At 29.3% G+C, this 13900-nt stretch overlaps 1 protein-coding gene across 9 annotated transcripts in view; it reads right to left on the reverse strand.

The window, feature by feature from the left end:
• Window positions 1–1728: 1728 nt before the first annotated feature.
• Window positions 1729–13900, reverse strand: part of LOC123292316 (bromodomain-containing protein 3-like) — a 29881-nt gene continuing 17709 nt past the window's right edge. For all 9 annotated transcript variants that reach the window (XM_044872922.1, XM_044872921.1, XM_044872925.1 and 6 more), the window contains 4 exons: window positions 5310–5380; window positions 3389–4752; window positions 2741–2927; window positions 1729–2016 (listed from right to left, as the gene is read on the reverse strand). In XM_044872922.1, coding sequence (XP_044728857.1) covers window positions 1951–2016; window positions 2741–2927; window positions 3389–4752; window positions 5310–5380 — 1688 coding nt within the window. In that variant the 3' untranslated portion in view covers window positions 1729–1950. The remainder of the gene's footprint in view (window positions 2017–2740; window positions 2928–3388; window positions 4753–5309; window positions 5381–13900) is intronic.

The raw sequence follows: 13900 nt of genomic DNA on the forward strand, positions 1-13900 counted from the left end.
AAAAAATTGCATCATTTTATATTTTTTTTCTTACACCAATTTTGTAAAAAAAGGCATAAAATTAATAAAAATAATGAAAATACATCAAAAAGAATTAAATCGTACAGAGGACACTTTGTTTTTTCAACAACATTCTCACACTTACTTTATAAAATTACATAGTGAGAAAATTTCTATTTTACCAGTCATTAGCGCAAAAAACAGACACAATCGGATACTGAGATATTATTGCAATTTGCATGATTTGGTGTAAAGTTCGCTATTATGTCGTAGACACAACGCATAATTTATTGAGATTGTCAGAATCAGACTTAATTAACTCTTCAGAATAGTCGCGTAGATTCTCCCACACTTTTTTAAAACTTTTTCAAATTTTCAAATTAAAATTTGTTCACCGTCACAAATTTTCATACTTTGCAGGATAATGCAGGTGAATAAAAACACAAAATATAAAGCAAAAAAAAAAACATTTATTAACGGCTGTGAAAGTTTTTCTCATCAAGTCGGTTAAAAAAAAATTGTAATTCGGAACGTTTCGTTATACCTCGACATCTCCGTAGTTTCCAACCGCCAGATTAGAAATTATAGATATTCAGATACACTGTGCCAATGACAGATAATTAAAATACTGGGACAGTCGGAAAGTTAAAAAATCCGGTAACTTTTTTTAAGTGAATATTTAAGCATCTAGCACACTTTTGACACGGGTAGGTCTTAAACAGGATGTAAATTTATTATATGACACTCTGCAGGTCAGAAATCTGCAGGTCGTCAGATTTATAATGTTTGGTTCGGAACCTTGGATGCAACAATCCTGGGAGAAATCGCGGAAGTGAAAGCCGTGAACTTTCTGCGTGGCGTCTAGCCTTGCCCGAATCCGTTACCCGGAGACATTTCGCTTTCGGGTAACAGGTTTTTCACAAAGAGTACACAGGCCCGGCTCCTTGGTCTAAGTGCTAGAAATCCATTTATTAATTCTTGTTTCAGATGATTTAAAATAAATTTTACTCTCGAAAGATTTCTGTACATTCAAGCGATGAGTTGGACTCAAGGAGGATATTGAATATATAAATTTTCTGTTTGAAATCACTTATTATCGCTTCAGGGACAGAAAAGTGAAGTTAGTTTAAAACTTCTAATTAAACAAAGAGGAAGATATAATCCAATAGTGACGTCCATCATTGAACGATATCGCCATAGCGATGACCTATAAAAATTTAGTACCTCGATAATCAATTTTAATTTAGCTTTCAAATTTTGTTATGATATCAAATACTTTTACATTTTTATGGAAGCAAATTCGATATCAGTCATCTCACTCAATTATCGTGGAATGAATGCAATTATATCTGAGTATCTGAGTATGTTTGTATCTAATGATTGGTCTATATTTTAAAAATAAAGAAAACTTGATTTTTGTTCATAAGTATATTTTGTTTTTATACAATTAATTATTTAATCATTATTTCTTACAAAAAAGTTCATTTCTGGTTGTTTTTTTTCAATATAAAATAATTAAAGTTTTGCTACATGAACACACTGAACAATATGATGCTTGCAAAAACTTCTCCATGTCTTCCGTTAAACGTTTTCTCGTTTGAATATAACAAAATTTTTCAAAAACAAAAAAAGAAAAACTCAAAATAATATATTTAACACATTTTTTTTTTTCACTTTGTCTCTCCTAAATAATAATCAACTATTTTTAATATGCACAATTGTTTTTTTGTTTTGTTTTGTTTTTATACGTGGTTTTTCTCTAATAAGATCAGTCTGTTTTTTTTGATACACTTTAAAATGTGTCGTCAAAAGTTTGTTTTTTTGTTTGTAATCGTCATTTCTTTTAAATAATAATTTATGTGGTTCACTGATTTAAAAAAAAATGTTTAGTAAAGTTTGTTTTTAAAGTTTTGTTAGGTTTGACTAGTCGCTAATATGTACACTCTAACATTACAAAGTTTCTTCAAAAGCAGCCATTAAATCGCTTTGCATATTCATATCTATTTGACCCGCCATCTAAAAATTTTTTTATTAGTTAATTTATTGTAATTTTAGTTGAGGAAATAAGACTTTTGTGATCGGAATTTAAAAGTACACATTCGATTTTTACGGAGCAGGGCGCAAACTATTCGTATGAGGGTGTAGGAAAAATTCAGATTAGTCAAAAAGTTTGGAAATTTACGAAAAAATCATAGTACAAGAGACGGTATAAGGTCGATCTTCACCCATTTGATAACTAGTTGAGATATATTTTTTATGAAATTTTATTGATTTTTAAACATGCCTATAAAATTTTTTCTATCGAAAAGTGTTTGTTTTAATTAATTATCTTTCTTCTGATAAAAATTTCGATTAGCTAACAGATCGTTGTAGTTACTTATATTGACTTATCTGTTCATATTTGATGAGGTAACTTCACCAATCTGTTAGCTAATCGAAATTAGTATCAGAATCAGCTTGCCTGAAAAAAACCGTCCATGAAAAAAAATTTCATTTAAAAATCAATAAAATTTTAAATTCCTTTTGGTCATTTTTCGGTTTTAATACCTCGATTAATATGAGATAAGTTTTTCTTTTGCAAGGCATGGATAATTTAGGGTGAAATAAATACAAGGGGTTTCTGGTAGAATAAGAAAACAAATCGCACCTGCCTTTTTCTGGGGTAATCGGGTAAAAATAATTTCAGATGTCTTAATGTAATATTGTAAATATTAATGAAATAAATAAATAAAAGATTTACCGCTTCTCTCCTTCGTCTATCTTGTTCTCTTTGTCGTTGTCGCTCTCGTTCTGCTGCGTCTTGTGATGCTGGTGGCGGCATTGTTGTTGATCGTGGTGAAACACTACCACCGTCATTTGAACCTTTTAATTGATTCACACGTGTTGGTGTTAACGGTTGTTGTTGCGATTCAACAACGCCAGCTTTCCTGTATTAAAAAAATTGAGTTAACTTTCTATCACTTGAAAACATCATTTTTAATTGTAACCAGATCAAAGTGGAGTAGAAAAGAGTTTATGGCAACTATACTCTTTCTGCACCTGTATTTATAAATAATACAGGTGCTTCATTATACAGGGTGTCCCGTGACTCGATGGACATAGCTTAAGAGTGTATTCTTTGGAAAATTTTAAGTCGAAAGTGCCTTATACACTTTTGTCCAAAATCCAAAAGTCAAGAAGTTGAGCACTATTATTTCCCCAAAGATAATTAATACAGTAACCTTGTTGTTTGAAAGTACACAGTATTCTGCCTCAAGCGCTGAACGCAACTTTGTCAAAAATCGAAAAATCCGTAAAATTTTTAGATTTTGGCGATTATAACCCTAAAGGAGTCGTTTTCGAAGTACCTTTTGAATTTAAAAAAAAATTGAACTTTTTAATGACTAACCTAACTTTCTCAAGTGCATCTTCCTCCTCTTTCTCACGTTTCTTTTCATTCTCTTGACGTAAACGTTCTCGTTCGGCTTGTTCTTTTTGATGTCGACGTTGTTCTTGCTGTTCCATAAGCGCACGTTGCTGATCTTGTTTCTGTTTCGCTTTGTTTTTAAATACTTGAAAACTATCTTGCATATTGTGCTGTTTATTATTGCCGCCAGCTAAATTTGAATTTTGTGGTGAATTTGCTTGCGCAATAATATTCGACCAAGACGTAGCATTTTTAATATCAGATTTTGTTTTAAATGCTGATACAAAATTTGCACCAGGATTATTATTTTTATTCTGTATATCGGGATTATTACTATGTACAGATTTTTTATTATCTGGTAAGTAATTTGAAGGAACAGGATTCGTTAGCTCCTCAATTGGTTTTGGAGTAATTAACGGTTTATCTTCCTTCTTTAATGGTTGAATTTGATTTATGGACGGCATTTGTTGCGTGGGAACGGTTGGAATTGGATCAAATATACTTGACATTCCACCCATATTCATGGATACTCCTACTCCAGCTGGATTACTTGCTCCGCTCATGGCTAAACCATTATTATTGTTTAATGGTAGATCCATATCCTGTTTGATACCACCAAAACCATTATTGCTGGAATGCATCATGTTTGAGGTAGGTGCACTAGTTATTGGCGGCATTATCGATGACATTTCATTGCCGGATAAATTTTGGTTATGTAAGCCACGATGTAATGAATTATTCGACATGATATTGTTCATTTGCATTATAGGAGTTGAATGCATTACAGGATTGGGAAACGAAGGATTTGGAACAATCGTGTCTAATGGATTACTAATGGAATCATGTTCCAAACTACGTAAAGAATCCTCTAAAGGATCACTAAAATTATTTGCTAATGGTTGGGGTAATTTATTTATGGTTGGAGGTATTGGCGATGGGGTTGTGTTTGTGGAAGGACGCGTTACAGAAACACTATTGTTATGGGTTCCTGGTAATGTTGCTGTTGGAAGTGTTGGTATGGAGGAAATTGAATTTGTTACGGGAGTACTTGGAGGAGGAACTATCTGTGACACGGTAGGCGTTATTGTCGGTGGTTTTGTTACTTCGACCGTTGGACCCGGACCTGGTACACTGTTTTTTGTCGTGATTGGTGTCGTATTGATCGAATTACTATTATTGATTGTGGATATCGCTGTGACAGATGTTTTACGTGTCACCGCTGGTGTTACTGTAGTTGTTACCGATGTTGACGATATCGTTGTCGCTTTTGGAGCCGTAGAATTACTGTTTACAATGGTTGGAGTATTATGTGGAACTGTGTTGTTTATCGTAGTTATTGCTGGTTTCTGAAATTTGTATCATGAACAGAAATTATCCAATATTTTATGGTAAATTTTTTACAAATTGTATAGCTAACTTTAGGTTTCGAGTGGATAAACTGTATTTATTGTCGTAATCAAACTTAATTGGGATCTTCTTTTTATGACAAAAATGGAAAGATCATATATAAGTTACAGGTTACAGTTTTACCAGAACGACAAACGAAAATGCCCGATAAAGTTAAAGCCCGATAATGTTCGTAAAAGATCGTGTAATGTCATATTTGTTCATATAATTTGTAGATCTTGGCATTCTAATAAAAAATCTCAATGAGCATGATGCATTTTTGGACCAACTTATAATAAATTTTATTTAATATATAGTGTGCCCAAAAAATTTGGATACAGCTGGGTATTAAACATACCGAAAACCTGTATAAAGTTATTATAAAGTTCATATTGTTTATAGCAGGTTAAATTCTGGGACTCCAGGTTATCCTTTATAACTTTTGAGCACCCTGTATAAAATTATAATACAAAATAACAATTAAAAACATGATTGATATATAAAAAAATTAACTCACCATTTGATTGACTGGTGGATTATTCGTGATTGGCTTTTTAGTTTTTTTTCTAGGAGGACGACTTTCACGACCTAAAAACACGTAATAGAACGGCTAAAGCTTTAAAAAATATTCACACATAATAACAATCGAACAGATGGAATCAAAACCAGCACAGCTACACATAATTTCATCTTAGAAACTATTTTTTTTTTTTTGACCAGACCAGATCACCAATAATATAGATACGATTTTATATCGATCGAAATTCAAATAATCAAAATGAAACAAATAAGTTATAAGTGTTCGAATTTATTCGATTCTTCATACAAAATCCATAACACTTGAAATTTAAAAATTCGAAAGAACGGAATTGTCCCAGCTAGACGACTAGGCTATATATTTCTTCAAACTCAAGTATGAAATGTCTTAAGCTTTCTTCGAAAAAAAATCAGCCAAAATAAGAATTTTTTCGCTGGTAGAACAATTTTTTCGAAAACAAAACACTACTTTCCATTGTGTAAAATTTAAAAAAAAATGTTTTATAACGCCTGTCAATTATTTTTCTACGTTTTTCCTCAATCTTTTGCAATTTTTTCGAAAACTATGCATTTTAAAGAAAAATTAGATCGGTTCAAAGTTATCGGGTGTAAAATTTTCGATCAATTTGTATAAAATTTTTCTTATCTTTCATATTTCCTGAAAAATGTATATCAATGTACGATTTTCCGTGATTTTTTTTTTCAATTTTTCTTTAAAACTGTGCATTTTAGGGAAAAAATACTTCTAATAAAAGTTGTGAAAGATTTGGAACGATAAAAATATACAGATCTTTTGGAAATTGTATGCTTCACAACTATTATTGGCAGTATTTTTCCCTAAAATGCACAGTTTTTAAGAAAAGAACATACAAAAATATATAATAGGTAAGAAAAAATTTAAATGTACAAATTGATCGGAAATTTTACTCCGATAACTTTAGACTGAACTATGTTTTCTCTATAATGCACAATTTTCTGTTTTTAAAATTGCAGAAAAACATAAGAAATTTTATCTTATATGATGAGAGTAAACGATAATTTAAAAAAATTTATAAGAAATTATAATTATGACATATTGGGTATCGCGGAGCTCGGCCCAAAAGGGTCCAAATTTCTTTGATATTTTATTGTAGGATTTATGTTTCATTTTAAATATTTAGTTTTTCGTTTTCATCGTTATATTAAAAAAAAAAATTAAAAAATGATTCGTAAAAATAAAATAAAAAATAATTTAATCGACAAAATATTTTATTAAAAAAAGTTTTTTAATACGTTTATATTTCTCAGTTATATATAATTATATACTTAAATTATATATATATTGTTGACAACAGTATAATTCTATTTACTGTATATATAATTATATATATAATATAAATTCTTATATAATATATTATATAATATATATACATAATTATTTTTTTTTATATTGTAACTAATATACGCACCATACGAAAACATTTTCAATTGGCGTTTAATCAATCAATTAATTATAAAATTCAAATATACTTTTTTATTTTAAATATATTATATTATCAAATAAGAGAAAACAAATAATAAAAAATTGATAAAAAAGAAAGAAGCAAGCATCCTTTTGTTTTTTTATCCAAAATTGAGAAAAACACAAATTTTCTTTTTATTGCAGTTTATATTAAAAATAGTACCAACAACCAATTTTTTTTAAATCCATATGTTGCGTGGATTAGGAAAATTTGAGAGAAAATGCACGTGTTTTTTTACGTATGATTATATGCGAAAAATATAAATATATATGATTATTTGCAATTTGTTTTTCTTCGATTTATTCAAATTAAATTCTGTTTTAGGCTTGTTGAATGTTTTAGACAAGGTGGGTTTTAACAGGTGGGAAAATCACTACGATTTATGTTTAAATTCTAATCAGGCTAAGGCAATAGGTGCGTCGATTTTAATAGAGTTCAGAATAGCATGGTGATAAATGAAACTCTAATGTACGTTGAAGTAATGCCCGTATGAAAAGCATGTTCATCGCGTGAAACCGCTCAGAGTTGGTTGCGACGCGAAATTGAAATCATTCATCTCACTTATGTTTCAACCGAATATTCTTAAATAAATTTTTAAAATTGAATCAATGGCACCGTATTTTTGTGGATGAAACTTATAGCTAAAAAAATTCTCAGAAAATTCGTTTGAATAGGCACGGTAGCTCTCGCACTAACAGACTTGTTGGAATAGCATATATCGCACATAAATAAAATTGGCATATTTAAACAAAAATCGAAATTGCCAGAGGCCATAAACTTTTGCAGAACTTAACCCCGTTATGAAAGCTTGTCTACTATATCAATGACTGCATGTTTTTTTAATTTGAATAAATCCAATTGTTTAACATTAAAAAATGAATCTGGATGAAAAATGGTGTGACAACAGACATTTTTAAAACTGTTACAACTAACACGAGTATTTTTTTATCGACAAAATGCCACTCTTTATTTACAATAATTTTTCTTCAATAATAATAAAAATTGTTCAAGAATTTTTTAAAAAGTAAATTCTTTTTTTTTAAAATCTACAGAATGATTTTATTTTGTAACAGTATAAATATTTTTTACTCTTAAAAATCATTTATTTATTGGTTTTTTTGTTTTTATACATTAAGACTCAATTATGGGGAAAAAAACGTGATGTTTCGATGAAAATTTTTACATGTAAAAAATCACACCACACATTATTAACCAACAAGTCTTAATTATTTCTTACGATTAGAAAAGGGGAGAAGCACAAATACTTTTTAAAAATAAAAACCGCATGGTTTTTTGTTTCGTTTTGAATTTCACTAAAAAACACGGTTTAATCCACATATTCAATAAATCGAGACTATATTTACACTGTTGATTCGTAAATTACATAATTTTCATTTCAAGTCACGACGATGAGGCCACTTTTCGATTAATCATTTTCATTTAAGATTTGGAATGTTTCAGTTCTCAAAAAATTCATAACATGAAGGTAAATTTTAAATATTTTATCACGTCCAAAACGAAAAGTATATAAAATTGAATCACAGGGAAGTTGGACTGGGTATCAAATCAGAATATTACATTTGACCTAGTTGGATGTTTTGTCTCTTTATTGAAACTTCTTCAGCAAACACCAATTATAAAAATAATTATAGTTTGCAGTTGCTGTAGAAGTCTCAATAAAGGGACGAAACGTCCTACTGGATCAACTGTAATGTTCTGATTTGATATCTGGTCCAACTTCTCTGTGATTAAATTTTACATATGTCGTTATTGATAGAAAAATTTTGAAAAATGTGTCGTAGTTAGTTTCCTGATATCTGTGTGTCCATCAACGCAAAAAAGCATGTGTTCTAGAACAGAAAAATAAGGAAACAGACGAAGTAGGTCCTTTGAAAGAAAGAAAAATTTGGTATTTAGGAAATTCTTATAATCTCGAATATTTTCTTAATGTAATTTACGAATCATCATGTGAAAAACGACATAAACAATCCGTTGTTATTCATATTTTGAGTGAAAATTATCTAGTGAAAAACATAACGGAATTGAAGTGAGATTCCACAAATCAAGACTTGCATCTTTTAGATTAAATTATGGACTAATTTATGCAATACTAACTTACAACACTAGACGGGGAGGCAAGAAAGACAGCTTGAATATTTTTTTATTTTATACAGCAACTATTCTAATTTCTAAGATTAAAATTTTTAAAACAAACGGATCAATAATTTTAACCATATTTGAGTCTCGTTGCAAAAGTTCTACATATCTGCAATTTACTCATGAAAATAAAAATTAAAAAAAATTTTTTTCTAATAGGAATGTTATTATTTTTAGAATTCCGTACCATCTTCTACGGAACCCTACTTGTTTTTTTTTACTAATACTTATCTATTTTTTAAGAACAATCTTACGATACTAAAATTTAGACTATTATTTTAAAAATTTTATACGACACAGACTTATAATAAATTAATTAAAAAAGTTTCTTTGAAAATGTGTCCAAAATTTAATTTATTTTAGTCAATTTGTTAGAAAATGATCGAGTCGAATGCAGTTTTTCAATTTAGTCAGTTGTTAAAAACATTAAGATCTTTTTTGCAATCACAACCTCACCAAGGTAACGGTCCTGACCTGCTAGGGACTTTGGTAGCCGAGACGGAAGACACTAGAAGTTTTGACGCACTAACTGGGCGTATCCCACTGACCTGCCCTATTGAAGGGAGTCTTGTTGGGCGGTGCTTGGCACTGTCTGACCGTGGGGGTGTATCCCAATGGATTCCAGGTACCTCACGTATGACAAATGACGAATAACTGTTCGATAGATGGGATTAAAGTATATGTTAAGTTGGGTTATAGAGTGGGCTGCTAAGCATAGTATAGCTATCAATGAATTGAATCTCCAGGTTAATTAAAAATAATAATCGCTGATGAGAATTGTAGGTGAAACACACTTCACCGGGTCATCTAGTTGTATATAAATTGCACATATTCAGGATAACATGACTGTTAATAACATGATTAAATTTCCGAGTCATTAAAACTAAAATAAATTAAATTTTCGATATATTTTTTTTAACTATAAAAATTGCAAAAAATGTAAAAAACAAACATTATCTTATTTTTAAGACACTTTTTTAATATTTTTTAAAAGTAAACAGATTTAAAATGTGCAATTAAAAATTGAAATAAAATAAAATAAAAGTTTTTGTGCGTATACTCCTTAATAATAGTACTAATTTAATTAATATGAATAATTAAGTTTGTTGAATAATTAAAATAAAAACATAATTTGTTCTTTTTGTAACGGTGTACTAAACTTTGTTTAGATAATAAAGAATAGTTTTGCACTTTTCTTTTCTATCTATACGTAGTGTACACTACACCGAGACAAAAAGAACAAGACTTCAAATTAGCTCGAGAGTATAATGCAGATATATAAATTAAATATTTTTTTATTTTTTAAATATATACAAAATTAATAAAAAAAAAAGGGAAAACGTCACAACAAAACCTATTTCCGATTCAATTGAAAAAAAATATTGAAAATATTTTACGAATAAGTGAAAAATACGTGGTGAAGAAGAAAAGGCATGGTTCGATTTCAAATGAGGAAAACGGAAGAAATACGGATTTTTTTTTAATTAGAAAATATATATTCGTTTTAAATGAAGGTAAAAAAAAATTATCTCCGAACACATTAAGTTAGAAACTTGATTTTTGGAAACCTAATTGGTGTATTCAATTCCAAAAATAAATTCTACATTAAATCAAGTTGTAACGGTATTGATTTTTTGGAACCTCGAATGTTTTGCAGAACTTAAGATTAAAAAATATTTATTTCCATATTCATTTTCTATCGATTGAAAAATTAAAACGAGCACGAGAAAACGGTAAAACGAAAACCAAAAATTGACAGATTTGTTTGGGAAATTTAATTTAGGCCGTTATGATCAATGTTTTTTATTGACAGAAATATTCGAGTCACATTTTAGTTAAAATGATGGGCATTGATTTCATACAAGTTGCTGAAAATAACACACATTGAGAAATTGCTATTATTTTTAGAAATTTTGGTCAATTTTTTCATAATTTAACTTTTCGATCAGTTCCATAGAAGAAACCTTCTTCTCACTTCATTTTCCATCGATCAAATTGACTTTTTTTTAAGAATTAAACAATTTAGTATAACTTTTCCTTTCGGACTAAGTAAAGTAGTCAAATAAATCTTTCTAAGCTCATTTTGTACATTACTAAGGCATTCATCCCTTAAACCTCTTAATATCCGCTATCATATAACTGATTCCTTTTTTAACCCTATATTCATTTCCCAACTCATGCTTCTTTACGAATGACATGATCGAGCCCATCTTAATTGTTTTTCCTCGGGTTACCTTATTTTAATCGAGCTGAAGTTTAATCATTCAGACTGTTATAAAAGCAAGAGCGACTTGTAGAGAAAATTAGCGTTATTTCTCGTTAATCTGTATTATTGTGTGTCGGGTATTTAAACAATTGGAAGACAATTTATCAAATCAAAAACTAGAAATTACGAATGATTCAGTTTTTTGAGATCAAATTACAACACGAATATATAAAATCTATTTAAAAATAATAATAAACTTTAGGGGAAATAAAGGGTAGGGTGAGGGGATGTGAGAAATGGATTTGATTGGAAAAATTATCAAATTTTATAAAAAAAAATTATTTCCACTTAATTGTTGTTTTGTACATTTAAATTTACTTCCAGTTTTTCAATGAATATTTTTGAAATGTGAAATTCAAAAAAACTGGACAACCCTTAGAAGTTACATTTTATGAATAATAAATTAATTATTAATTCAAAAGGCGTACCCTAATATACTTTTTTTTCTTTATAATTAATGTACGTATATATTATTTATTTTTCTCTTTAAAAATTAACCTTAGCACAGCTTAATTATTTTTATATATAATATAAGAAAATTTTATATAAAAAAAAGTTTGCCGAAATTTTTTTTCCCAGTTATCGAATAGAAAAAAAAAATACTGTGGGATGAGGGAGGAAAATTTGAAAAATCCAGCAAACCTTTTGGTACATAATTTTTTTAATGTGTTTTCTTGTGTTTTTACAAAATTTTCTAAGCCTTTTATTGAGTGCAAACAATGTGTAATGGAGGCCAGCCGCTATAAATAAGGTTTAAAATCAAAAATTCATTGCTAATATTTCTAATTTGCATATATCACCGTTTTTTTTGTTACAAAAAAAAAGGTTTTGGATAAGTTTACTTTTTAAAGATTTTAAGAGATGAGTTTTTCAGCCGCCATACACATTGTCTGCATAAATTAAGCTTAGCGACGGGAGAATGCAAAACAAATAAAATAATTGCAAAATTCAAACTACTCATCCTGTTTTCGTATGGTTTTTTTTATCACGAAGTGGGGGGTGGATTTAAAACCTTAAACTCTATCTAATCTAATTAAAACCTCTTTATTCATTTTAAAAAACTAAAAAAAATAATAATAAGTAAAAAAAAGATGAAACTTACTGCGATCGTTGGCTTAAAATGAATAAAGAGTTTTTTTTTCGACGAAAAATTTTGAGGTGATCTGGTCTTTGAAAAAAAATTTTGAGTACAGAAGTTTTAATAAAATATCACACTTGTCAGTGGTGGGGTGTAGCAATGCTGGCTGATCCCTACACAAAGACTGCACTCAGGGGCTCTTACAACAAACAATACATGGGGGTCAAATAAAAAAAGGAGGTTTTTTTTTTCAATATACTCTGAAATGGGCCTTGAAAAAAATTCTTAAAAATGTTTTATAATTTATCAAACTAAAATTTTTTTGTGGAGCGATTAATCGTTAAGTTTGATAAACTATAATTGTTTAAATACTTTATCACAACTTTTTTTTTTTTGTTCATAATACCACTTTTTTCTCAACAAATTAATAACATTTTGATTTAAATAGAAATTTTTTAATTCACTTTTTATTTACGATGTACTTAGTTGTGTCAACTGCCGTTTTTTTTACAATACAGCAATAGTGGTGTCAAAATAGCATTTTTTTGCGTCGTTTTTGTGGCAATTCGATGAATCGACTTGATTGATTTCTTGTTAGAAAATACTTGTGAACATGTGGATCTTAATCTACATACTTAGATAGAACGTCTTTCAAAATGCAAAATTGTAGATTTTATGATCACCCAATATAAACTACTGTCAAAATCAGTTAAAATAACGAATCAGTAAGGTTATGTTTTAATCCAAATGTACCATCCAGCCTAAACAACCTGGTACCATCTAAAACTATCGGTCCAATATAGCGTCCAATGATAATTAAAATTACCTTTTTAAACCTACCAACATTGATAAATCGTAACCATAAGTATTGTCATCTGGTAATAAAAATTGGAACTATTCAAACTGGTCAGCATCTGTTTAAATTAGAATGAATTATTATCCCCAGTTGGAGGAGTTGCAACTCCTTGTTATTAATAATTTTGTAATCGTTATAATAATGTGAGACCTTAATCGCAGGGTCAACTATTATAAATGGCAGTTAATTTTGTAAGGAACAATTTTAGAAATTTCTATCTACAATGTAGTTAAAACATAATTATGAATTGGTTACTAATAATTTATCCGATTCATTTGGGTCTTATTTAGTGGATTTGTCAATAAAAATCAAGCTTCTCCGAAGAAAAAAGTAGGTCAAGTCGTTAAAAGACAAGGTGGAACACCAAGGATCAGATTGAGGCCCGTCTCAATCCTATTGGATACATCGATCATAATTTAGATAACTTAATTGGCCGATTTTCACATCAGAATCGTAATCAATCACCTCGAAAACAATCCGTGTACGTTTAGTATACGTTTGATATTTATTTTCGTTTAAAATTTTTGAAAAGCGCCATCTTTTAGGGCTGTACTCGTTTTGGAAGTCTTAGCACACTTTGATCGAGTGACGAAATCATCTTATTTGGTGACTTCGTCAATAAAATCACCCTTCTCCGAGGAAAATAATTAAGCCAGACATACCAAAGAATCGGCTTTTCGCGTCCCAATCTTAACGGATACAACGACTATAA

Source organism: Chrysoperla carnea, chromosome 2, assembly GCF_905475395.1.
Source record: "Chrysoperla carnea chromosome 2, inChrCarn1.1, whole genome shotgun sequence".
Lineage (NCBI taxonomy): Eukaryota > Metazoa > Arthropoda > Insecta > Neuroptera > Chrysopidae > Chrysoperla > Chrysoperla carnea.